Source organism: Osmia bicornis, chromosome 15, assembly GCF_907164935.1.
Source record: "Osmia bicornis bicornis chromosome 15, iOsmBic2.1, whole genome shotgun sequence".
In the NCBI taxonomy this organism is placed as follows: Eukaryota; Metazoa; Arthropoda; class Insecta; order Hymenoptera; family Megachilidae; genus Osmia; species Osmia bicornis.
Window position 1 is genome coordinate 2,129,416 of NC_060230.1, and position 26,123 is coordinate 2,155,538.

Below are 26,123 nucleotides of genomic sequence, written 5' to 3' on the forward strand. Positions count from 1 at the left end.
TATTTATTATCAGAATAAAATTTTAAATTCCATAATATTTTCAGTCTGGATTTATGTACTTAGTTGGAGCACATAAATTTTCAATGAAGATAAATTAATATTTTGCATATTTTTATTGAAAAGTAAATACATTTCTTTTAAAATTAAATATTACAATTATTGCTCTTCTATCCAAGTTGATTTCATACTCTTTAGGGTATTTCTTGTTTCCTGTTTAAAGATTTGTGTTGAAATTTATTACATTTCATTCGCTAACTTTATCCACAAATAATTTTCTTAAGCCTCGAATACATAAACCATGAATTTATCATTGTATTGTTTATCCCTTTGTTATCCTTCTTTGGATCAATCTCAAAGTCTAAAATAATTGGTTCGTACTTAATCAAGCCAGGTCGAAATCGAAAGGTATACCAAGTGGTAATAATGATGCGGCATGGTCTGTTGATCGAGGAATCAATTATCTGAGTATTTAATTAAAACTTGGTTCCTCTTCTCTTTTTATCCTTTTACAGTATCAACGCTCCTACGATCAAGTACATTAAAAAAGTAGAGCAGTACAATACAAACACTGTTTATGATGCTGTGGAATCTATTTTTAAACTTTTGAATACTATTATAACAGTTGTGTTTGTAAAAGAGAGAAACGAAAGAGCAATGTACAGAGTGTCCATGCTAAGTTTGTTGAGCTATTGTTACTTCTTTAAGTTTTGAAAATAAAAAGAAAATCGTACACCGCCACGAATAAAAGAATATGTGCAGTTAGGTGCAATGTAGGCTTCTTTTGGGTAGATATACTAATCTAACTTATCTTCTCTTACAAAAGTGAAAATCCTTTTCTAATAAAAAAAGATACCCTGAATTTTATAAAAAGAACTTATATTCCCAATTTATTACTTCTTCGATTTTTTCAATTCACATTAATTATCGATGTTCCTAGTTACTATGAATTTCATCGAACGCAATTGCTTGTCGTTACACGGCCCACTTACCCAAAGTGCGTGTATCAAAATCCAATAATTCCTATTGAAACCCCACAAACGACGTTCTACCTGATTTCCTCTTATCCAGCCTTTCGGCTCGTTCTCGTTTCAAACGTTTCGACCCCGTTCAGTTCGTGAGAGGAATGCGAACGGAAAAACGCTGGACATTCATGCAGGGAATCGATAGGTCGCGCGTGATTAATCTTCGAGTCAAGGAACGAACAGCAATTTCCCGGGGTCTTGTTGTATCCTAAGGTTGACGGTGAAAAAGGTAACGAGGTTAGCGCTGCGCTATTTCACAGGGAGGGGTGAGGGGGAGTTAGATAGGAGCACGATTGATGAGGAGGTTATGAAAGCCAAGAAAGTCGCAAACGCCCTGAGCCGAGGTTATAAATCGGCAAGTAGATCAATTAATTGGCTTCTACCCTCCGCCGTTGCTGTATATCTATCCATGCGGTCGTTGATCATACACCCGCGCTGGTGCGCTACGAACTTTTGTTTCCGGCGTCCGTAATGCACCTCAACCTGGTCGGACCGAGCTTTGGCCAATTTGCAGTAACTCGGCTTTCGGTTGGCTACCGACTAAAACTAGAAATTTGCGGTTGCGGCAAGAAAATATACGGGATCGGACGTTGCGGTACCCGGGATCTCAGATTCACCAGCCTTCCCTTGTTTGGAAGTAGAATTAGGAAGAAAATCTATGGCGTTCGAACCTCCGTTGGTTTGTCTTCCGCGGTCAAATACAGACAGTGGTGGAAACTTCACTTATTGAGATTTTTTTAACAATGTAAAAATAAAATTATCTCCCCTTTGAATTATAGGGATCATAAGGACCGACGAAAATTTATATAATCTTCTTCAAAAATTTATAATAATTACACTATCATTGAAGGGTTAATGAAAAATGATTGCCTAACATATCTGAATATTATATTTTGCATTTTTACAACTTCTGGTATAAGAATACTTTACATTTCTTTAATATCCTTTTTTAAGGACAAATTTGAATTGTTATACAATAATATTATTTTGTTGTATTTTGCAGTCCCGATGTCAAACGTGTCGGCTGTGGTTGGCTTGAAAGCTGTAATACCTTGCAACATTGATCCATTGAGAAAAAGCGAGGCGGTGAGCATGGTTTTTTGGTACAAAGACAAGAGGGATGGCGAACCGATATGCAGCTTGGATGCTCGCGGCAGATCGATAGCTCAGGCGAGGTTCTGGTCAGATCCATACGTGTTCGGTAAAAGGGCGACCATGAGGACGAACGTGGAATCTGTGAAATTGGAAATCAATCCTTTGGAAGCAACCGATGCAGGGCTGTATAGATGCAGGATGGATTACAAAAATAGTCCGACGAGAAATCACAAGGTTAACCTCACAGTGATAGGTGAGTGTTTCCTTTTAATGATCGATCCGGATTAATTGCTTTCCTTTCAGAATTGATCACATCAACTTCACTGTGTTTCCATGCTCTTTACATTTTTATAAATAAGCAATAGATTTTTACCAATGTAGGAGAGGGGAGAGAAAGGCGTTTCGTTTCGAGATCGTCTGTCAGACTCGTCAATCTCTGCCCCAGACACCTGTCATACCCCAATTCGAGACTTTTATATGTATATTTGAACAGCATGCCGGTCGACTACTAGCGAGAACATTGATCTCCGATCTTCCCGCCGCCACCTAATGGTCTCCGGCCCGAACCAAAGGCGTCCGGGGAGACGAAACCCTTTCCTCCTCCACTAAACGCCTACACCAAGTAGTAATTCTTATGCATTCATCTGTTTTTCGTAAAACGGTTGAATTTTATTTTGAGACAAATAAAATTATTCACATTTTTCTATATATTCCAATGGTATTCGATAAGAAAAAATTGAAAAATGCAAGTGCAAATGCTCTTTTGTATAATCTTAATAAATTCATCCTTGTGACAGTCCCGCCAAACAAACCGGTGATTTACACCGGGGTCGGTAGAACTTTGGCTAATATGCTGCAACCCTTCAATGAGGGCAGCGACTTGTCCTTACTATGCGAAGTAATAGGGGGTTCACCGCCGCCGAAGGTTACGTGGCACTTTGAAGAGAAAATATTGGATGATACGTATAAACTAGAACATGGAAGCATCACGATAAATGGTCTTCATATCAGCAAAATAAGTAGGGATTTCCTGAGGGCTAAATTAATCTGTCAGGCGAACAACACGCATCTTGTTCCAGCATTGACGTCTGAGATTGTTTTAGATATTAATTGTAAGTAATTGTTGATATATAAATAGTTATTATTTAATTAAATTTGAATTGTTATTTCGAATGTTAGAAAGTTATTATTTTAGGAAAAGTTAAGTCATTTGATAATTTGTTCCTTTTAATTATTATTCAAATTAATATATTTTAAATTAAAATAAATTTTGAAAGGAAAATTTAAATGAAAATCTTGGTATTTACCAAATTTTACTGGAATTAGGTTGGGTCACTAGGTTTGCTAGTAATTAAATTAAATTAAATTCCAGTAAAGCCACTAATAGTGAATATCACAAACAAGCGAGCACATTTATCGGCGCTAAGAACGTACGAAATTGAATGCGTCAGTTCGGGTTCCAGACCGGAAGCTGTGATCACATGGTGGAAGGGAAACCACCAGGTGAAACACATGGCCAGAAATGTGAGTATAACATTTTGCATCTTCACTTATCATATTTAATTCCTGAAAATCTGCGACCTGCGCGTATGAGCTTCGATTCTGAGTTCTTCGTAGTTTGCAGATAGTCCGAACATTACGAGAAGTATTTTAAGTTACGTACCTACTATGGAGGACGATGGAAAATATCTGACTTGTCGGGCAGAGAATCCAGTTGTACCTGACAGCGCGCTGGAAGACAGATGGCGGCTGCTAGTTTATTGTGAGCGAAGAAAATTCTTTTTTATTCCACTTAACTGTCTAAATTGTATTTTCATCAGAATTGAGACAAACGTTTCTTAATTAAAAATTATTATAATCTTATCTCACAATCTCTCCCATTCACTTTATAGAATTTGATAAAATTTAGAAAAGAATACTTAGAGAAATATTAAATAAAATAAAAATAAAAAGTATCAAATAATAGAAAACGAAATTTTCAGAAATGAAATATTTTTTTATTCATTTGCATTACATGTATAATTCATAGATGCACCAATAGTGACAATCAAGCTAGGTTCGAGTCTAAAAGCGAACGATATAAATGAGGGGGACGACGTGTACTTCGAATGCGACATACAAGCGAATCCGAAGGCGTACAAGCTGGTATGGTACAAAGACAGCAAAGAGTTGCATCAGAATGCGACTGCTGGAATTTTTCTTCCAAGCGGGCAATCTCTAGTTTTGCAAAGCGTGACTAGAAATTCCGCCGGTGAATATTCCTGTATGGCAGCCAATGTCGAAGGGAAATCAATCAGTAGGCCTGTTACTCTCGAAGTATTATGTGAGTACAAAAAGACGAGTTTTCCATTTATCAATCGTCTATTTTTAAAATCTCCTTAAAATTGAAATTGAAAGGAAAACGATGAGCAGCATACGGAACCGTGTCTTGTCTCATTTTTCAGATGCACCGATCTGCAAGGAAGGTTCGTCTACTCAAGTGGTCGGTGCTTTAAAGCACGAGACGATCTCGTTGGTATGTGGAGTACAATCGAAACCACCGCCCACTACTTTCCACTGGACCTTCAATAATTCCGGGGAGCTGATGAATGTGCCTGCCAATAGATTTACACATGTCAAACCTCTGAGTCTGATCACTAGCCACTGGCACGGGTCCAGGTTGAATTACACTCCGGCGAACGACATGGACTACGGAACGGTCGCTTGTTGGGCTAAAAATCGGATAGGGGTGCAAAAGACGCCGTGTGTTTTTCAGATCATCGTGGCCGGGAAACCGTATCCCTTGCAAAATTGTACGGCACTTCAGTCGACCGGACCCTATGCGTATCGAATGGGTAAGTAACACTTGATCCACGCTGTTTGAACCCTTCTTCTGACCTAAACGGTGTCAACTGTGCCATTAAGCTGACCCATCGTAGAGAATGACGGGTTATTCGATCGATAACAGCCCTGTATTGTGTTCAACAGCCTGTTTTCTGCTGTACACGAGGAAAGACAAGGTGACCAGTCGTGCGGGAAAATTCGTGAAATTAGGCGACGCTTTGGGGATCGATTCGAGGGGTCTGGGGTTTCTCGTTACAGGGGAGGCTGATACCGGAGATGGAGATCCTGCTGCTTAGGGTGCTCGATGCTCTTTGGGCTCGCTTTAGGCAACCTTTTTTTCCCCCCTTTGCTCAGATGCTTTCACCTTAATAAATTTCTCACTCAACCGATGTCAGACATTTCCATGCTTTTGAAAATGTAAATGTTAATTCTTTACAGCAGGGTAGGTAGGGACATTTTTGAGCTGTAGAGTTCTCACTCTTTATCTCGACGTTCTTCTTTAAACGTTTCATTTACTCGTGTGAAACAGGTCACGAGGACTTTAAAGCCACCGACTCGAGAGACGCTGACTGGTTGATTGTCAAATGCTCGGAGGGATTTGATGGCGGTTTGCCCTTGACTAATTACGAACTGGAGGTCTATAGCGAGGAGAACGTTAATCACGTCAATATCATCTACTTGAACCGCACAGAGAGATCCAGTTCATCTGGTCCGGTTTTCGAAGTTCCTGGATTAGAACCTGGTCGTAACTATAGGCTACATCTCTACGCAGTCAATGCCAAAGGACGTAGTGATCCTGTTGTCCTTGAACCAGTCACGCTGAAGGGAGTCGCTATGTATACCACTGGTGAGTTTTTCAAATATTTATAACACTAACTTATTAATCTTAACCCTTTCATACTCTAATAATTATATTAAAAATTCGGGATGCAAAATTAATAATAAAACCACCGGTTCATATTTGCAATTTTTTATTAAAAATTTTCTTTTTCTACAAAGTTTACAGTAATTTCAATTCTTAATTTGTAAATTTCTAATCACTGATATATTTAAAAATATCGACTTGATAGCTACAAATATATGATTTAATTTTCTATCAGTGTATTTCCCATTAAACGACGTAATTTTGTATTTACGGAGATATTTCACTGTTCTATTTTTCGGGCGAATTTTCATCAAAATCATTATACAGTCCAAATATTAACAGTGAATGTTCGACCAAGGTAAATAATAACAGTGATATGACGTTTTGGTAAATATTATGGGAACATGTCGAGAATCATTAATACCACAATTCAGTTAAATTATACGGTAGACTCTTGTTATATTGCCATGGACGAGACTGTGGAAGCGTTTCCAAATTTCAATACTTAATAATTCCAGTAATTAATATCTCAGAATTCTAAAATTTTAATACTCTCATTTGGAGAGGGAAGGGACATAGAAATATATCATCTTCGTAGAGATATGATAATGAAAAAGCAACATTGAAATGTTTCAAAATTCGTGTGAACATTAAATCGCTCGTATGGCAATATAACAAAGGTCTACTTTAGTAGGATTTATATTCGTCAGATTGCAAACATTTTCCTCGGTACTCGGAGGTGAAATTATATTCGTATTCGTGTTAATTTCAAGATCTCTTTTCACTGGCAATCTTCTTCCATACGATACGTTTCTTCGTATTTTCCTTTCCGTGGACCCTGAATTAAAATCCCATAAAGAGCGAGTCCTCTTTCTTCGCTGCTGTCTCATTCGAGGCGCATTTATCGCCTTTAATTTCCATCCTCATGGTTTATTCATGTCGGACCGTGGACGATTTCGGTGTGTGTTGGAACGTTTGCTATCTAGGCGTCTCTGTGTCGGTATTCGAACACCTTCGCAACACCGATTCACCTTGGATTGTTAGTAGTGTACGTTCAACTGGCGCTGATAATACCGGGATGCCTTGGACCACCTTTAACCCTTCCCCAACCTTTGCACACCTCTTCGAACTGTCCCAACCGGTTTCTCTTCAACCCTGTCATTTCTTCTGTCGATTAAAAACATATAGAAGGTAATTAATTTAAAATCAAATGAAGAATTCTGAAACATAGAAAATTAAAAGTTGAGAATTCTTGGATCCCCCAGGGAATCGTCATTTTCTCTAGAGAAGTTTGTTTTTCTTTCGAATTTGTTTCGAATAATTTTTAAAGGAACAGAGTGTGAAATGTAGACAATGGAAATATGAAAATTAAATTAATCGTCCGCTTGACTTTTTCAAAGCAAAGACTGCACAGTCCAACGTCACATTTTTGTACAATAAACCCCGCTTTTCTTTTATACTCCTTGACCATTTTTCTTGTTAATATTTTATAATATATGCACTTAATTGTACTTTATTGTATTCTCCAATTAACCCTTTTTTCATTCGAGTTATCCGTTCCTTCTCTAACTTTATTTAAAATGAAACTAGTGCATTCCGAACTATTTACTCAGGTTACAAATTGCCAGTAAAGGTAGCTGCGTACATAAATCAAATTAACCCGATATGTGTGTTACCATGGAATACGTATGTACATAACAGAGAACGATTCCACGTACACAAAGAAAATCGTGTACATGCGAAACGTTCGTTGGCTAACGAACCAAAGCGTTTTCTGAATGCCAAAGAGCTTGGCTATCGTCGTCAGTGGTCCGGTCTCTTCTTCTATTCTTAATCTTTGCTGTCGGAAGTTCTTTACGTTTCCTTCGTGATCCAATAAATAGAGTAAAAGGCGAATCTCGTTTACCGGACACGTCTGAAACGTTTTCGCTTTTTTTTCCCGAACGAGCGATGTTGTACATTCGAATGTTCATTCTAACGAAGACAAAATTTGTCTCGTACCTGTTTTCCTAAAGCAATTCCAATAAGACGAACTTCTTCTATTAAGAATTAATCTTTAATTACTTTCGTTGTATCGAATGGAAAAATATTTCTTTCAGTGGAACTGGGGAAATATTTGAAACAGATTCAAAGAATAGGCAAGAAAGAAAATTAATTAATTAGCTCTTTATTGCAAAATTAAAAAAAAAAGAAAAGTCTTGCAACCTTGTTATCTATAATTTTCTATAACTTATAACACAGTGCATCGAAGGGTTAAAATCAAACCCCTTCTTACATATATTTCTCAATTAAATTTTGCCTAGGGGTAAATATGGTTAATAAAATAAAAAAAGGGGTAGAGAATATAAATACTGTTCGAAAATTGAAATTCATAGAATAGTATATCCTTAATGGAGCGACAGGTTGCTGAATGGTATCAAAAATCGTAAGGCAAGGGGTTAGGCAGCTCGTTACCGGCATCGTAACAAGACCATCCCTTAAACCTGAAACTTGTAACCCTTCTAACGATCCCCTTACGCGAGTCACGTATTCCTCTGTCCCCAGGACGCGAAACTTCGGAGGAGAGCACGGACTATAGCCTTCTGGTTGCTTGTTTCGCCGGGGGTGTAACAGCTGTCTGCATCCTGGTCGTCGGTGTAACTCTGACCTTGTATCGTCGTAGCCATCCGATGCAATCGATGAAAACGCACACGGAAATGGTGCAATACGGGAACAAAGAGGGTAGGGTGGTGATAACCCCTGTGAGTAAAGAATCGAGGGAAAAGATCAAGGGGTCGATCCCGGTCGACGCGGGGGACGACGACCCGGATGTTATTCCAAACAAGGTGGACAAGAGACCGGATATCTTCGAGCCGAATTATGGGACCACGAAACCGGAAAGGACGAAAGACTTCGGTCGTTTGGAGGAGCTTGATTATCCGTCGCCATCATCGGTGCTACATACTAAGAACTCCTGGGTATATCCAAATGGCTACACGGAGAAGACGGAGAAGAGTCTGAGCCCTTTGCGGCCCAGCACACTTCCGGTCCATCGTAGCCACGATATCTACACGAGAAGTTCTCGAGTCCAAGAAAGTTGTATATAAACGGTTTCTCGTTCGACTGAGACTCGTAAATTGATGGGTCAATCTTTTTGCTTCATTGCTCTCTTCGGATTGTGTTGTGGCGGGTGTGTTGTATAAAATCGGAGCGATGTTTTGTAATGGATTTGTTAGTAGAACTACCTGGCAAACCCTTTCCTTGATCATGGGCTGGTTAAAGTGAATATCAGCCAGAGAATATTATACGAGGTTTGTGTAAAAAATTTCGTGATCTTCATATTTCTTTTTCAAACAAAATTATTTCATTTTCATAGATAATAATTTTCAATCGATTTATTATAAAATCAAATAACACTTTTTGATTCCATTTGCTAAGGAAGAAATTAATTACTGACATCTCTAATGAGAAGTGTAGGTAATACTAGTCAAATAATCATTACTTGTGTTCTAATCATTCAAGTAATAATTCATTAGATTAATATTTCTTTAAAAAAACATAAGCCCAAGAAAATTTGAAAAATAAAATGAACAATGCTGAATTCGATTAAATCTCCAAGTAAATGACAAAGTCTCTCACATCACCCTTTTCACGTCAAATTGCGATTGATTCATGCCAAAAGCATCAAACACAATTAAAGATGTTTGTAAATAGACAATAAATATCTTTAAGATTTCCCCGCTGAGCTATCAAAGTTTCGACCTTATTTTTCACCAGGACTAATTAATCGTAAGTAGATATAAGTAAAGGAGTGTCAGATTCATCATCACGAACGACTCGATTTACGACGTTTGTACATAGACAATAAAATTTCCTTCCTTAAATGTTCGTCTCCTTGTCAGAATCTTCCCGTACTTCCAGCCTCATTGTGGTCTCGTGTCGATTATTTCTTTAATGAGGATAATTGGTGTCTTGTAAGAGTGTGCGTGTTTCATTTGCGAACGCGTTACCACGTCGCGTTGAAACTCTTAATGAGCATGTAAACGTTTGTATATATGGATAATAAACCTTGTTGTTTAATAATTTATTAGATCATTTCTTAATCATTAAAAATGTCTATAAGTAGAGCAGAGTGGTAAAGGTAAGTAAAACAATTTCCATCAATTTATCTTAAATTATTTTTAATATTAATATTTACAAAATTAGGCTTTTGAGAAGTTTCACCTTCTCTTTCAATTTTAATTTTATTGTGATAAGGTACTGTTTCTCTTCCATTAACTGTTCGATGGTCGGGATATTGTTGACTGATTTCGAATGCATCGCTAGTGATTTGTTGGACCAACAGATATTTCAGTAAGCCGCTTATCCTCAGCCATGAGATCTCCAGATCTCTCACGATATCTCGTTTAACGTCCAACATCGCGTACACACCGGCTCGCATTTCCGTTGCACAGATTTCAGTCTGTGGACGGTTTGACGCTGCAGCGGAGGTCTAGAAGGTGATGGGAAACGATAAATCACATCGTTAGGACAACGTTCATCCAGCGAATCTTGTTTCACGCCACCTCGAAACAAACTGTCCGCAATCCTCTCTATCTACAGCTTATCAACTGATAGTACAATTCTCTGGCTTATAGTTGGCTTAGTTTAAAATAAACTGTACAAATTGATTGAAGAGGATCGAAAGGGTTAGCTCTCATTAAGTAATTAACCCTCGGTCAGCGGACCATGGAGAGAGCCCCAATTTTAATGTAATTTTGTACTTTACATTTGTACATTCACATTTTCTAAGTAATTATCATCATGCTAATAAAGCCTAAATAAAAATTTTCACTTCTTTATTCGGTAATTAACTGTTATATGTTTATAAAAAAATTGCTATTTTATTTCTCTCGTTCTAAAAGTGTAATATAGTGACATAGACATTGAAATTGTTGATTATAATAAATTTCTATGGTTTCGAGACACATTGATCGTTTCAATAGGCCCTTCAGTAGCTCGTTATCTATGTATAGGTGACAGAGACGGATTCTCTAGAAGCATTCTCGGACGATAGTTTGGGGTATACAAGCCACTATATCTCTCAAACAGGGTCTTTCGTCAGTGGACGAACAACGGGGTCGTCAGAGGTGTTAGGGTAATTTGACACTGTTTATACATGGTTTGCTACCCGATGTAGCAAACAGAAAATAATTGCACAGAGTGTTTGATCTATTAATTTCAAATAAATGCATGAAGGAAAATTAAAAAGCTCTAGAATCTAAGGTCTATCCGATTCATTGCTGTATTGATGATTTAGGATAAATAGTTGAAATTATTTAATAGATTGATTTGCTTTTTTATAAGAAATTTTTGAAATTCTTTTCTCCTTCATATATTTGGGTATTTCAACAAATATTCTGGATACCAATAACCCCTTAAACTATATTCCAGGGTCTTATCACTAACTCGTTGATATAGAGTCGGTTCTTTCGTGCTCGTTCGGGAATTTATGACGGACGCCCTAACATTTTGGAGCCTCGTAAATTTTTCTTGCTGGAACCGAGCACATGACATGTCTTCCCTTCGAAGGGAACGAATTCCACGATTAACCGGTACGAACTTTGCAACTTTGCAAAACTTTTCTACCCTTTCTTAGGGCAATAATTATAACATATTTCAAGATTAATGTAATTAGGGGATGGTACCAGCAATTTGCATGCATATTACTGATAATCGTTCTCAAGAGATAGTTCTAAAAATTTATTCAATGGAGACTTAAATGAGCAAAATTATTATTAAGTTAATTTAATGAAAGGATGTTTGGAATAATAAACAAATGGAAAAATATGTTCAGACCCAAGGGTGAAATATTTCGTGGCCGCTGATTTGGAAATTTAATAAGAAGGTAGTAGGTAAGTATATACAGGAATAAGAAAAGCGCAAAGTCTCGAGACTGCTTCTTTCATTTTATCTTATAGTTTCCATTTCGCTGGCTGCTCTTTTTTGTCGTAGACCCTATGGGCACCCCGTGGATCCTACGCATCGCTCATTCTAACGAAAGACTAATATACGAATTTAATTAGAAACTCGTACGAAGTAATTCGTTTCTGTCGGACGTTGGTGGTCTTATTAAGGATAACGTCTTAATGACGGTCATTAGGTTATGATGAGAATAATTAGTAGCTTTCGCCACGGTCAGTAGGTGATTTATATTCTAAAAAAGAAAAATAATAATTTTATTCTTAGAATTGAAATCAGATCTTATATTATATTATATTAACATTTTTAATTACAATATTATAATAATATTAAGCGTAGAAATTCGGAAGCAAATGGCGTTAGGAGTGGGAGCTCCAGACGCCATTGCATGCAGCCCAAGAAGAGGTCGACACAGGGTGCGATCTCTGATGTCGGCCACACGCAAGGTACCGGATATGGGCACCTATGTGCCAAGCGCGGGGAGCTCCGGCATAACACGTAAGTTCCCGGAGCACTCGTTTAGCGACAATGTTGGTCGCCGTGGGGTTTTAGTCAGTAGGAATCTGACACCCCCCGCCGCCCTCTCCCAGGGGACGGCGGGGGGTCTTATGCAAGATTTCCCCACGTTAAAAAAAAAAAAAAATATTCACATCCCTGCATTCCTTACATCCCTACATCCCTTATATCTCCGCCTTCCTTACATCTCTCCTTTCTTTATATCTCTGCATCCCTTACACCACAGCATCCCTTTCATCCCTGCATCCCTTACATCTCTCCTTTCTTTATATCTCTGCATCCCTTACACCTCAGCATCCCTTACATCCTTCCATGCCTTATACCTTTGCATCCCTTACATTCCAGACATCCCAGACATAAATTTTGAGCCCTCTAGCGCCGGAAATTGGAACTAAATTTTCGACCTCGATTCAGCGCCATCTGGTTTCAAGAAAAGGAACTAAATCAAGCATCAATTTTGGCCCTCTAGCGGCAAAAATGTGAACTAAAATTTCGACCTCGAATCAGCGCCATCTGGTTTTTGAAAAAGGAACTAAATCAAGCTACAATTTTGGCCCTCTAGCGGCAAAAATGTGAACTAAAATTTCGACCTCGAATCAGCGCCATCTGGTTTTTGAAAAAGGAACTAAATCAAGCTACAATTTTGGCCCTCTAGCGGCAAAAATGTGAACTAAAATTTCGACCTCGAATCAGCGCCATCTGGTTTCGAAAAAAGGAACTAAATCAAGCAGCAATTTTGGCCCTCTAGCGGCAAAAATGTGAACTAAAATTTCGACCTCGAATCAGCGCCATCTGGTTTTTAAAAAAGGAACTAAATCAAGTAGCAATTTTGGCCCTCTAGCGGCAAAAATGTGAACTAAAATTTCGACCTCGAATCAGCGCCATCTGGTTTTTAAAAAAGGAACTAAATTTATCACGATTTTCAAATCTCTGGTAAGGTGCATAAGGGATGAAGGGATGTAAGGGATGCAAAAGTATAAGGCATAGAAGGAGGAGAGGGATGCTGAGGTGTAAGGGATGCAGGGATGAAAGGGATGCAAAGGTATAAGGCATAGGAGGAAAGGGATGCTGAGGTGTAAGGGATGCAGAGATATAAAGAAAGGAGAGATGTAAGGAATGGACAGATGTAAAGGGTGGAGGGATGTAAGGAATGTAGGGAATATAGGGATGTAGACGATGCAGGGATGTAAGGAATGCAGGGATGATTTTTTTTTTTTTAATGTGGGGAAATCTTGCATAAGACTCCCCACCGTCCCTTGGGGGAGGACGGCGGGGGAGTGTCAGATTGCTACTGACTAAAACGCCACGGCGACCAACATTGACGCTAAAGGAGTGCTCCGGGACCTTATATGGTACGCCGGAGCCCCCCGCGTTTGGCACATAGGTGCCAATCTAGAGTACCTTGCATATGACCGACACCGGGGGTCGTACCCTGTGTCGGCCACTTTTTAGGCTGCATGCAATGGCGTCTGGAGCCCCCACTCCTGATATCAAAAGCAACTAGCTATAATTAATTATTATATAAACTTATATGTGCATTAGCATTCCGTTTATGAAGTTACGAATTTACTAGAAATTGGTGTAGCTATTTAAACACTATTGACTGACTTGGCAATTCATTGGACTTTCTATTGAAAATGTCAATGGATAGATCTATCGGAGAGAGCATGAACATTGAAAAACAGCTGCAATCGAAGCCGTTTCAGGATTTCCGAGTTCGTAAATCTAGCGCGCAAGAATTCACAATGAGTGAAATATTACTGGAAAGGAAAGAAGAATTGATTGCTCGGATTGCTCTGCCACGATTTAAAACCAGAACTTCCTATATAATGTTAGCCAATTAAGCTATCCCAAACTTATTTACGAAACCCTTTGCGTTAGGTTTAAAATTTAAGATAAAATTAATTAAATAACTTAATAGAATTATACTAATATTTTATAGTAGACCCTTGTTATATTATCACACGAGCTATTTAATGTTCCTCTACAAATGAGAGCTTAGACTGCGCCAATATTATGAGAATCTAATGTATTTTATTTTCATTTTGTTTTTATTTACTCATAGAATAAGAAAGGAACTGAAATCTCCTGTAGAGGATAAATAATTTTAATTTGAAAAATTAAATTTCAACTTTAAATAATACATTTGTTCGACAAAGTTTCTGTACCATCCAAGGGTTAATAAAGGAGGAATTTCTACTAACTGCAGTCCGTATTGGTGACCATGAAACGGAAGCAGCTTTCAACAAAGGCCTGGAACGAATTTTGCATCAACAATGTTACGTTCAAACCGGAAACATCGCGATATTGTTCCCGGTACGATGCTCGGATTTTTACGATACGTTTTTACAACTGAGGAGCCGCATTTGTTACTGCACAGAGCGGTATGAAAAGTTTCATAAACAGAGTCGGTTGTTCGTTGTTGTACTGGAAGTACCTCAACAAGCTATCTATGTATAATAACTTCTCTGTTTTCGAAGATAGGAAAGAATATTTTTAAACAAAAGTGTTTTCAATATAAAAAGAAATACCCGTGGAAATATTAAAAATATTTTACAATTGTTTCAGGATTAATTATCTGAGCTGCTTACAGAAGTTAATATAATTTTAATTCTGATTTAAATAAATTAACTGCTGACGGAAAATTAATGCGGAGAAATAGGATCAGTCGATTGGATTATTGAACCGAAACGTTCTCCATACATAATTTTCATATTGGTAACTAATTCATAATGACGAGTTAATATTGAATCACGAACCCGAATGAAATAATGAATATTACCACCATACGTCTATGTAATTGGCGGAACACGGAAATACGAGGCATGAAATATTTATAAAGAATTATTGTAAAATAATTTACAATAAAAAATATTTAAATATCTCCATGACTATTATTTTCTAAAAAACCTTTCTTTTCTCAGTCCACGCTCCTGAATCTCGTTTAAGATTCTGTAACTAGTACCGGGTAACAAGGTTGCACGGAATCTCATCAAAATTTCAAGCAGCAACGTCTTTGAATCGTCACGCTCGTAAATTCTCGCTCGTTGCGTGGCTGCAACCTGGCTCGAAAGAGATTTATCTGTTCATTGACGCGAATCGTTCGACTGTGCTTGCAAAAATTTGTATCGTTTCCGAGGGGAAAGGGGTTGTACAGAGAAAAATTCTCGTCGAACGCGACGTCGATACGCGAAAAAGTAAGAGCGTTGTCAAGCTTGAAAGCCCCGCGGGGATCGAAGCCGCGACGGGACTTTCGGAATCGGGAATATCAGGGATATGGCGTGCACCACCGTGAAATTTTACGACATCGACCCCTCCTCTACCTTTCCGGCAATTTTACCAAAAAACTTTCTCATCGCAAACACGACGACTGTTCGAAAGTAACTAATTGCGTCTGATGCAGGAGCGGATTAAGATATCCAGGACACCGGGGCTATTAAACCTTCGAGGATCCTGTTGGTTGATAAACTCGTTCAAAAAATTGAAATTTCGTTCTGAATAAAATGAAATAACATTTGAAGAGATGTATGGAAATTTGAAAAGAACACAGAGAGGAAATAAATGTCAAGCAATAGCAATAAATTATTTTATTTTAACGTTTTTCTTGAACGTATCGAGCATAAATTTTACATTTATTTGAAAGCGTCGTTATTCTCTTACTGGAGACTTTAGACACGTATATGCGAATGTTCGCAGGAAAAATTGTATCTCTTTAGCTTCCACTAAGGTGCAACCTCACGTCGACGAATAGGAACGTTTACGTGACTACGATTTTAATACTGCACGGCATATACGCGATAAACATTTTCCACTCTATGTTTCATGCTTCGATAAATTCCTTTTCTTTGTACTTTTAAAGTCTCCAAGGATTAATGTTTTGTCTATGGATTAATAAAAAAAATGGCGAAGAAAATTTTTCTGCCCACCCTATTCTAAAGTATCTATGAAAAATTCTATTTTTCTATTATGAACTCAGTCACAAATCGATTAAACAGTACGCTGTTTTGATCCACATGTAGGAATATAAAAATTCATAGAGTTTTTATAAATAATTATATCGCGCAGTATGCTTTGACGGGGAATAATTTTTATTTGAAAGTATGCGGCGGAAGAATTATCCCAAACGGACCAGAAATAATCGTTCCAAAATAAAAAGGCGTACAAGTAAGCGAAAATACCATTGTAACATACTGACCTTTTGAGGTTTGAACTTTACTAATAATGTTAAAGAATTCTAAAGATAGTAAAATGACGTTAGTGTTTAACAGAGATAATGAAGATGTATTTTTAAATAGAATCGATATATCAGAATTTTTATAGACTTTAAAAGAACCATATTTTGCATACATGAAGTGTTTGGAGGTTAATTAGCAGTAATGTAATTTGTAAAAGCTTCAATGATACTTTGTTTGAATTATAGAAAAAGTTTCTAAAATTCTATAATTTCTAAGGGGCCTGAACCACCCCAGAAGAAGGTCTAACAAGGGGAACTATCTAATTGTAAGTGTTACACTCACTTATTAATGAAATTTTGCCAGTTTGTAGAGCTCGTCGAGCTGAACACGCCTATATTTTCGGGACAGACGGCTAATTGTTTAAAAGATATTAACAATTACAGTTAGTTACTCCTTACATTCTGAAGTATGACAAACTCGCACATACAACTCGCAATCTAGAGATCCACGGTTCAAATCCTTGGTTCCTAACATTTATTTTTTCTTTTACTGATAATTTGTCTCTTTTTGAATAACTATTACATAAAAATTATCATAAAAAAAAAAAATATTTTTGGGAACCAAGGATTTGAACCGAGGACCTTCAGATTACGAGTCATGGATCCGTTCCGTGGTTAAACACATGACTTACAATCTGAAGGTCCTCGGTTCAAATCCTTGGTTCGCATTTTCTTTTTTTTTTTTTAAATGATAATTTGTCTCTTTTTAAATAATTAAAATTCTATATAATTCTAAACTAAAATTCTATATTCTATTTTGAATAACTTAAAATTGTATTTTCTGTTAAAAATTATTTTATTTATGTTTTACAAAATTCTTCGAGCCATCGTTTCGAAAGAGAGGTATCAGATTATTTTGTTGGAAACGAGATGTCGAGTAAGATAGCGGGAAATGCACAACAAAGTGGCTGCCAGGACAAACGTAGAACGGGAGAACTGAAAATCACGATAAAATGAGGGTAGGGGGTAGAAGAGTGGTGATGCTGGTGGAAGGGTGTGAAACCGAAGTGGTCCCGCACTTTACGAAATGAGATACACCCACGCCTATAAAGAGACAACCACACCTATGTGTACGCGACACACTGTCTCCGCGAGTTAAGGTTAGCATCGCAATTGCGATTGAAAATCGTCGAAAGCATTTCGATTCGAGGGAAACAGAATCGTCCCTCTGTTCAGTATACAGGGTGGGCCAACCAAAATTCAACTATCAATCTGTGTTCTATAATATCAGAAGGAGCAAAATTCCAAAATTCTGGAATTCAGAATTCTGAAATTTCCAAATTCTCAAATTTCAAGATGCCAAAATTCCAGATTCTAAAAATTTTCAAATTCCAAAATTCTACTTCTACCATTTCTCCGAGAGTCATTTCGATTAAGGTAATCCGCAACAGTTCCAGGTGAACGAACCAAATGATAATTCTGATCTGTTCGCTTTCAAGAACTTTTCCCAAAGTGCCTATCTTCGTAAATCGAATTCTTTGCCCCAGATTCGCTCTTTTTTCCATGCTATCTGAATCTTATCCGTGGGTACACTTCTGGGAATCCAACATTAAATGTTAGACAAAAAGTTTCAGTATAGTTGGCTGATCGACAATCCTATTATCTACCATATATTTGAAGTTAAATATGGTTTTTCATCCTAAGCGATATTATATATAAAATATCCTAAGTGCTTTAGAGATCTAGAAATAGATTTCCAACAACGAAGCCTGTTAGTGATATTTTAATTTTACGTCTATTGTGAATATTGATAAAAAGCAGAAGAATTAAATTTTCTTTACACCATTTTTACCATGTTTGAATCGCACAGACCGGACGTACATAATATCGAAAAAGGCGGAGGCGATTCTATCGTCGGTTCTGGCAGACATCCTCGAGGAGTCGTTGGAGGATGCAAGAAACTTGGCGGTGACCGCTGGCAAGAGCAGGGTGACTCGGGAAGAAATGGAAAAGTCGTTGAAAAATCTCTGTCTGCGTTTGAGCACCGCGGCCAACACACGAATTGATCCTTGGAACACCCTCGAGGACACCAACGACGATAATAACGAGGCCGGTAACTCGTCCAAGGTTGGTCGAACGAAGAGCCGCGGATAATTAAAATTCTGCCGTCGGACCATCCATCGTCGATAAACAAAATAGGTTGTTTCAGAAGTGTCGGATGAACGCTGTAGAATCTCATCGCGATGTGACGGAGACCACAACCGCGAAATAGTTACGATCTATCGCAATCTACGTTTCTTTCGATAATCACGTTCGCTATTGGCAGAAAAATTACGATTCCGACGGTGATCAATCATGTATAAATTTGCGTGAACGAATAACCCTCTCTTATGTGATTATTCGTGTCGAATTTATGTCTTTCTGTATTCATGGAAAATAAATCATGTTTTAAATCAATACCGACTATTTTAAAAATTTATTCCAAGAAATACCTTATTTTGTTTGATACATATTAATTTACTCTTAATTTATACAATTGTTCTATCAAAAACTGATCTAACAAAAGTACGATAACCAGGAAAATCTTTCTACAGAAAAATCTAGGAAGCAGGGATTTTCTGTGATATTTTTTAGTCAGTTTTATTCGAGCGTTGAAAATTCCACGGTTTTTTTTTTCTATAACGAGATGGTAGATATGAGGTTGGTCAGGCGACGAACGGTCACGAAACATTTTTCGTCGACGTTCGAGCCGAGAGAGAAAGATCGGGGAAAAAGGCAGACAGCGATAATCAATCGAAAAATGATTTCGGATAGCGAAACGGATCGGCCGTTCCATCGATAAATCTTTAAAACTAGCGATTAAGCAGATACGTCGCGCCGCTGAAACGAATGTCCACAATTTTCGGAATCCTGCCTATAGAGCAGCTGAAATATATTACGCTTATGTATCGAAGCGTCGAACGAAATTTCGATCGTTCGATCTGATCTCATTCCCGCGCCTCGATATTCTCTCTACGTAGATGTTAACACGATAATCTTGTTTTTGCATAAACATTTATTTTTGCGGGAAAATTTGTCAGATATATTAATGACGACTTCAGCTAATATACTAGGCGAAATAATTTTTCATTAAAAAAAAAGTGTCTGTCCCAATTTTAAAAATGTTATTCTGCTTTAAAAAGTGGTCGAAAGGCTTAATTATATCGGCTTTAATTATAATGACCCTTATATTTATTAAGGTTTATTTAACTGATGATATTAACCAAAGAGTGACACGTGTAATTAATTCAAATGATATACATTTCATTTATGAAATTTGAGATGTTATGGATTGTAGGTCGGATGTGATGCATAGTTCGACATGGCGCTTGCGATGGGAGACGCGGTGGCACCCCATTAATGACGGGGAGGCTCTTATGCTATTAGACCAGGCATTGTACAATCATGAAGCTCATTTATGTGCTAATCCCAATGACAAAACAGGGTTTTAAAACATTTATGGATGTAGTATCGAGGTCTGAAGCTTATGAATTCAAATTATACGGATTCTGTCGGTGCAACGTGTATTTTGCCATGAAAACTGCAATTTACACGAATAATATTAGTTGAAAATAGCGTTTTCGTTACATCGAATTTCCATCCATTATACGAGAGTTAAACAAAATAAATTATAATAAAAAATCAGCTTACAAAATATGGGTGTTCTAATTTTTATCATTGCAAGAGGGGTAGAAAAATAGAAAAATAGTAAAATAGTGAAAGAAATATTTTTATTAAACTAAAGTAGAGCAGCAAGGATGCTAAATATTTGTTTCTTTATTCAAATTAATAGGAGCTGAAAAATTGATAGGGAACATTACCATGACCACCAATTAACCAATTAATTAATAATGGTCTGGGTCCCAGGTAGAAATCGTTGGGTGTAAATAATTAATCGATACCAATTATCCGCCTCTATTTACCCGGCGGCTATCGATGAACTATGAACCAATAGCCGAGCTTCGTTTCCTCGAGCAACTCGCTTCGATCTTGTAAAAGTTCCATTGTTAATGAAATATTCCAATAAAGCTAGACCTTACATTAACGAAAGGAGGACTGTCATCGACCCGGAGTACTTTTAATTTCCCGGCGGGATTCTAAAAAAAACTTCCTCCCTGCTTCGAGCTAAGAGCGTTTCAGGACGATCGAGGGTGTTGCGACGGTGGCCAAGCAGAGGATGAGTGACTGCAAGAAGTAGATGAGGAAATGAGAAAACGGTATTCGGAGAATTTCGACTTTTCGTTGAAAATCATCTCCGACACGTTTCTTGAAACTATTGAATTCGAAAACAAATATGCTAAAAATATTTTTGGATACTAGGTGTAATAAATAAAAGAAAAAAGTTATTACTTAAATGTTTTGCATAGTCAATTTTCCTATTTTTCTATTTTTCTATTTTTGCGAGGTCTATTAAACATTGCATTTACTGATCTCGGATTAAAACCAGCTACAAACTTTTGAACAAGAAATTTTCAAGGAATGAAATATCTCGTTACGAAAAACTTAGCGCAAGCTTGCACGACGCGACGCTTTCTTCCTTCATCTTTTGACTTTTCCACGGAAATTCGATTTAATAACGCAGAACTGGAGCGTCGCGGGGTGCATTGAGCCGCACGGCGATACGAAAAGAGGTAAAAATCCCGGAGCAGAACAGAAACTAAAAAAGAAACCGAACTCATATCCCAAATATTGCGGCTCCGCTCGAAACTCCTTTCTTCCACCAAGCCTGAACTCTCCTTTGAACACCGTTCTCGCTATACCGCGTTTTCTTCCCACCGATTTTAATGTTCGGCATCCACTACCTTGTCAGTCGACTGAATCGTCGAACAATTTCCCGAAACTATTTCTCGGGAAAGAAAAAAAAGAAATGAAAATACATTAAAGAAATTAAGCTTCAAATTTAAATGCAAGTATTTTTTCTATTTTTCATTTTCTACGTTCCTGAATGATAAGTTCTTTCAATCGCGTCACCGAGTTATTTCACCTTAGCCGTCAACGATTTCTGAAAACTGTCACGGCGATGATGAGAACGAAACATCCGTGACGTGGAAAGTCAGGGAAATTCCAGGAAAGAACGACGGAGGGAAGAAACAAGTACGTTAAAAGAAAGAAAGGAAAGGTTGGCGAGGGAGAAGGACGGACCAGGGAGAACGACAGTGGCCCACGGTTACTACGAACTACACAATACTTGGTCGTCTCACAATGGAGCAGCTCCGGGCTGCGGGCGAGCAGGCGGAATGAGTTTTTCTCCGTTTGCCGTTGAGAAGACTATTTTAGTTTCTATTCTTTCACCTCACGACACGGCTCTTCCCTCTCCGTCTGGAACGACCTTTTCTTCGCCTGGGAACGTCTCATCCACCGGTTACCTCTCTGTCGGTACCGTAAAGTTATTATTTTACGAAGCCTCCAGGAGGCGGAATCTATCTGAAACTCATTTCGTACGGGGCCCGCGTGAAACCGAAATTAATTTGTTGCCGACCCTCGCCTTGACGAATTTCAAGAATTTCCGGAACGAGAACTTTTCCAAGTATTAGCTGCGTCCAATTGGTCGATACTCCGGATGACCCAGCCGGAGGAGTAAACGGAGAAACGAGATAATTCGGAGTAGAGAAATTATTCTTAGAAAGTAAATAATGATGTGGTTGAGAGAAATTTTTATGAAATATTTTAGAAGATTTTCTAATTCTAAAAGATAAATTATTATCGTCAGTAACTGTATGTATAATAATACCAAGCTCGTTGATGGATTTTTGTTACAGCATCGAAAGAGTTAAAATGGCAGCTATCCCACGGGTCAGCCGGTCCATTTTTGGCAACGTGCCGTGCAACATTAATCCTTGGAGACCGCGTGCGCATAAAGGTGGCTCAGGTGGTTATACGTTCGCGAGAGGAGAAAAGTCTGCTCCTCTCTATTTCACCACCACGAAAATACCCCTTTTGTTTCTTCTAATGCTCACCTTCCCCCTTTTCATCCCTCGGCGTTCGTTTCTTTCCTCGCACGCTCTTACACACCCCCTTCCTCGCCAAGCCTCGCCTCTGTCCTCTTCCCTTTGCCAGCGCGAACAACTTCGACGGAGGCCAGGCCCGTGTTCCTGGGATAATGAAAGGACCCTCGAAACGAAGTCCATTGACGACGCCGACCGATCCAGCTCGTTTAATCCGCGCAGAGCATACTGGATTCTCCTCGTATATCACCTGGAAATAAAAAGTTTACTCGCTGTAGTTAAAAGCATTATCCTTCGAGGCGACAAAGGATATCGCGTTGCTTTGGTCGAAGGATCGTCTTGTAATTGTGTCAGGTGAATTTAGAAGATCCTGTAATTGTGTACTTATTTTAACAGTTTCATGGTTCAAACGCGGCCCTGAGAACCCATCAAAATTGTCAACCCTTCATACCTGACGTACATTTTAGTTGCATAAAATTTGACTTGGAAAATTATCATGAAGCTCATTATAGGAAATTTACTAAAAAAAGAAACTTGAAGAATATTTTAAAAAATTATTATTGGTTTATTATGTTCCTTTCGATATCAAAGAATTTTTCATAATAGAGATAATTAGTTAATTAGGTAATTAATTAAGGATATAGATCAGAAAAATTATAAAAAGATATTAATTAACAAGGCACACATCATTATGCAAAAATATTGAGTTTCTCCTAATTACTGAATCAAAAGGGATCCAGTTGAATGCTATTATAATATCGTACTTTTTCCAGACGATATCCCACGGAGTGGAATATTGAAATCATTCAATTTACTCTTCGTAATTAGTTGTAATCCCATTCTAATTAATAATCACTTTATGGAAGTGTCTATTTATGTAAGCTTGTGTACCGAACACCGTTAGACTAAACAATCTTCGAAGCAATCAGGGTGGTCTGACCGAAGCCGAAATTAACTGAAAACAAATTAATTTCAGTCTCACGCCGGTCTACCCGAGAACCCCTTTCATACCTGACGACTATGTGAAACCTTGTAACCACGCCTCCTTAGGTTCCTCTGAAATAATTATACTAACTTGATCAGATCCTAATTAAATAGTAAAGCTAATTTGTGATATTTGTAAAAAGGATAGAAACAAGGAAATAGATTTATATGAATATTTTGAAATGAAATAAATTTGAAGACTGTTCTAAGAAAAAGTAATAAGTAGATTTAGCCGTGATGAAAGTTGAACGTGTGAACGAGTCGAAGAGAAAGGTAATATTGTTTCTCTTCCGGAAAGTGATTCCTTCAGAAGACTTCCCGTCCAGTGATCTCTCTTATCCCTGAATCCTTGGATCTGTGAAAACATCGCTACTATTTGTTGAACAAAATTGAAAAATTCTGGCGCACGTTGTTGAATTTTCGCCCGAGCTACGTGACATTTTTTAAAAATGAAAAATAGAAAGACTAAAAATATCGTCTCATTTCTATCATCTTTCAATATTCTATTCTCTTATTTCAATGTTTTATGCATTAAGAAATACTATGAATATGTTTTGTTTAAAAAATAATAATCTGTTGATAGAATTTTTCTGTGATTAGTAAAAAAAGAAACAAACTCTAATGTTTGTTGAGATTTAAGAAGCTTGAAAATTCTTCAAAGTGATATTTTTCTTGAATTCCGAGGAAAAATACAGCAATCGTTTAACAAATGCAATAAAAATACGAACGGAAAGGAGGAAAATATCTTTCTTATTTGCTTCAGGAATCGTGTGCAGACTACATTCGAGGAAAATATATAGGTAAAGGTGGGATCAAAGAGCTGCATGAATCTCGCTTTCATAGGGTCGCATTGCCCCATGGTCGAATGAACGCATTTAACCCTGCAGCAAGAACAAACGAAGAAGAGACCCCGTGTTTTCTTCGTCTGAAAAATTTATTCGACTATTTTCATCATGGGATCACTGTGCCATCAGAAATTTAAAAATGCAAATGAACTTATAATATCGACGCGAATAAATGAATTGATTTCTTCTGTTCAAATGAAATGAAAAAGGAGAGATATCTTTCTAACAAAGGAAAAGTGTTTCTTATTTTCATTTCTCCCAAGAAATATGAATTATATAATTATATTAGGCGGACAAATTAACTCGGTGCCTTTTCTGTTTTTAATTTATTTTTAATAATTTATAGGTAGTAACTTCAATTTTTCAGTACAGAATTTGAAAATTCGAAGTTAATAACGATAGAATGAAATAAAAATATTTTTGAAACCTAAAAGTCACGTTACATGACACTTACATCCACCGGTGTCATCATAGAAATGATCCCCCCTATCACGAGGATAATAGCCTGTTCCCGAAGAAACTTTCGGCAGATTCGACGGGGGTCTCATTGAAACTTTTCCGCGTGACTGCGGGATCAGGCCCGTGGCAAGCAACCGATGCACGTGTCGAAGTTGGATGTTAGGTCGGAACGAGGCTCGGGTAATCCGATTCAAGGTTTGACAGCGACGCCGGAAGGAATGTTATGCTGATTGTAAGAACGAGCAAACCGAACGAAAGCGTTTTCTCTGCGGGAAGGTTGGTCGCGAGCAATTGCACGGCATCGCTTCTGGTTTCTCCGTGTCGCTTACGGAATCCGTAATATCGAGGAAAGACTTACAGAGCGGATTTGACAGACGCAATTTAGCCTGGTTCAGGGGAAGGAAGCAAAGCCATTCGACGTATCATCGAGCCCTACCCGCCTTGGAAATAGAGAATCTGTTCCGGCGTAATCCGTGAACGGATGAATCTCCTTCTTCCGGAATGCGCTTATTGCTACATACCAGTGACTTCGTTTCCGACCTGTTTCTTTAGCCAATTTTTTTCGATACTTATCGTTTACCGAACTTCTCGTGGAAACTTTGCTTCGTTTAGCATTCGTGTAACGATTAAATAAAGAAAAGGGAGCTTTAATTTATTTTAACTAAATGCAGAAGTGAATTGAAATTCTGGCTCTCTCCATGGTTCGCCATCAGAGAGTTAAAATGTCTGTGTATTCACTTGTAACGTTTAGATAAGTGTTTCTATTTTACAATAAAAGATTTATTGGGTATAAAAAATGAAGTTATTGAATCCTAAAAGCGAATCACTAAACCGGGCGTTTTTCGATTTCAAAATATGACGACGAGGCTACGATTTCTCCTATCATCTGTCGACTTTCCCCATCGAATAAAATGCTCATCGAGCCGCCTCGATTCGATCAGATTCCACCAGTTGCGAAATCATATTTAGAGATTGCAAGCGTTTACGTCGAAAACGAATGATTTATTGGATATACCGCGTCCCAAGAAATCTGGAAGCGTCACGCGTGAAACCATGACTTCCTTCCGTTTTCGTTCAATAGAAGGAGCGAGGGAGACGCTGTACCACTTTCCTCTATTTCTAGATAGACGATGATAGAAAATAGGAACGCGAAGAGGAGAAGAGGAGCACGAAGAATAAAGGAAATTGTGGAGCGGAATGAATTTGATCAAAACTACTTTTCAGTAATTGCTCGTAAAAAGAATGAAATCATTCTATTGGATCGTTCAATTTTGGATTTGTAATTTACTATCCTTTATAATATAATTTTCTTGAAGGACAGACGAGACAAAAATATTTAATTGCATACGAAATAAAAGGGAATAAGAGAAATCTTTGAGATATCACAGAAAAGGGTTAATTCATTTCATGTCAGCA

General features: G+C 37.8%; 2 protein-coding genes across 13 annotated transcripts in view; one reads left to right on the plus strand and one right to left on the minus strand.

Annotated features, from left to right (window-relative positions):
* The window catches only part of LOC114882851 (hemicentin-2-like), a 52,756-nt gene extending 42,889 nt beyond the window's left edge, over positions 1 to 9,867 (plus strand). For all 5 annotated transcript variants that reach the window (XM_029199958.2, XM_029199959.2, XM_029199956.2 and 2 more), the window contains exons 2-9: positions 2,026 to 2,370; positions 2,915 to 3,229; positions 3,490 to 3,641; positions 3,735 to 3,879; positions 4,147 to 4,440; positions 4,562 to 4,951; positions 5,470 to 5,787; positions 8,350 to 9,867. In XM_029199958.2, coding sequence (XP_029055791.1) covers positions 2,031 to 2,370; positions 2,915 to 3,229; positions 3,490 to 3,641; positions 3,735 to 3,879; positions 4,147 to 4,440; positions 4,562 to 4,951; positions 5,470 to 5,787; positions 8,350 to 8,891 — 2,496 coding nt within the window. In that variant the 5' untranslated portion in view covers positions 2,026 to 2,030 and the 3' untranslated portion in view covers positions 8,892 to 9,867. The remainder of the gene's footprint in view (positions 1 to 2,025; positions 2,371 to 2,914; positions 3,230 to 3,489; positions 3,642 to 3,734; positions 3,880 to 4,146; positions 4,441 to 4,561; positions 4,952 to 5,469; positions 5,788 to 8,349) is intronic.
* LOC114882855 overlaps positions 5,997 to 26,123 on the minus strand; it is a 129,831-nt gene continuing 109,704 nt past the window's right edge. For 5 of the 8 annotated variants that reach the window (XR_003790486.2, XR_003790485.2, XR_006830159.1 and 2 more), the window contains 2 exons: positions 22,432 to 22,669; positions 5,997 to 6,972 (listed from right to left, as the gene is read on the minus strand). Coding sequence is in view for 2 of the 8 variants with exons in the window: in XM_029199963.2 (XP_029055796.1) it covers positions 6,860 to 6,972; positions 22,432 to 22,669 (351 nt within the window). In the remaining 6 variants the exon portion in view is untranslated. Of the gene's footprint in view, positions 6,973 to 9,948; positions 10,277 to 18,602; positions 21,845 to 22,431; positions 22,670 to 23,183; positions 23,249 to 26,123 lie in introns of those variants that run through there. The other 3 variants (XM_046288999.1, XR_006830160.1, XR_003790487.2) reach the window with 3 other exon arrangements.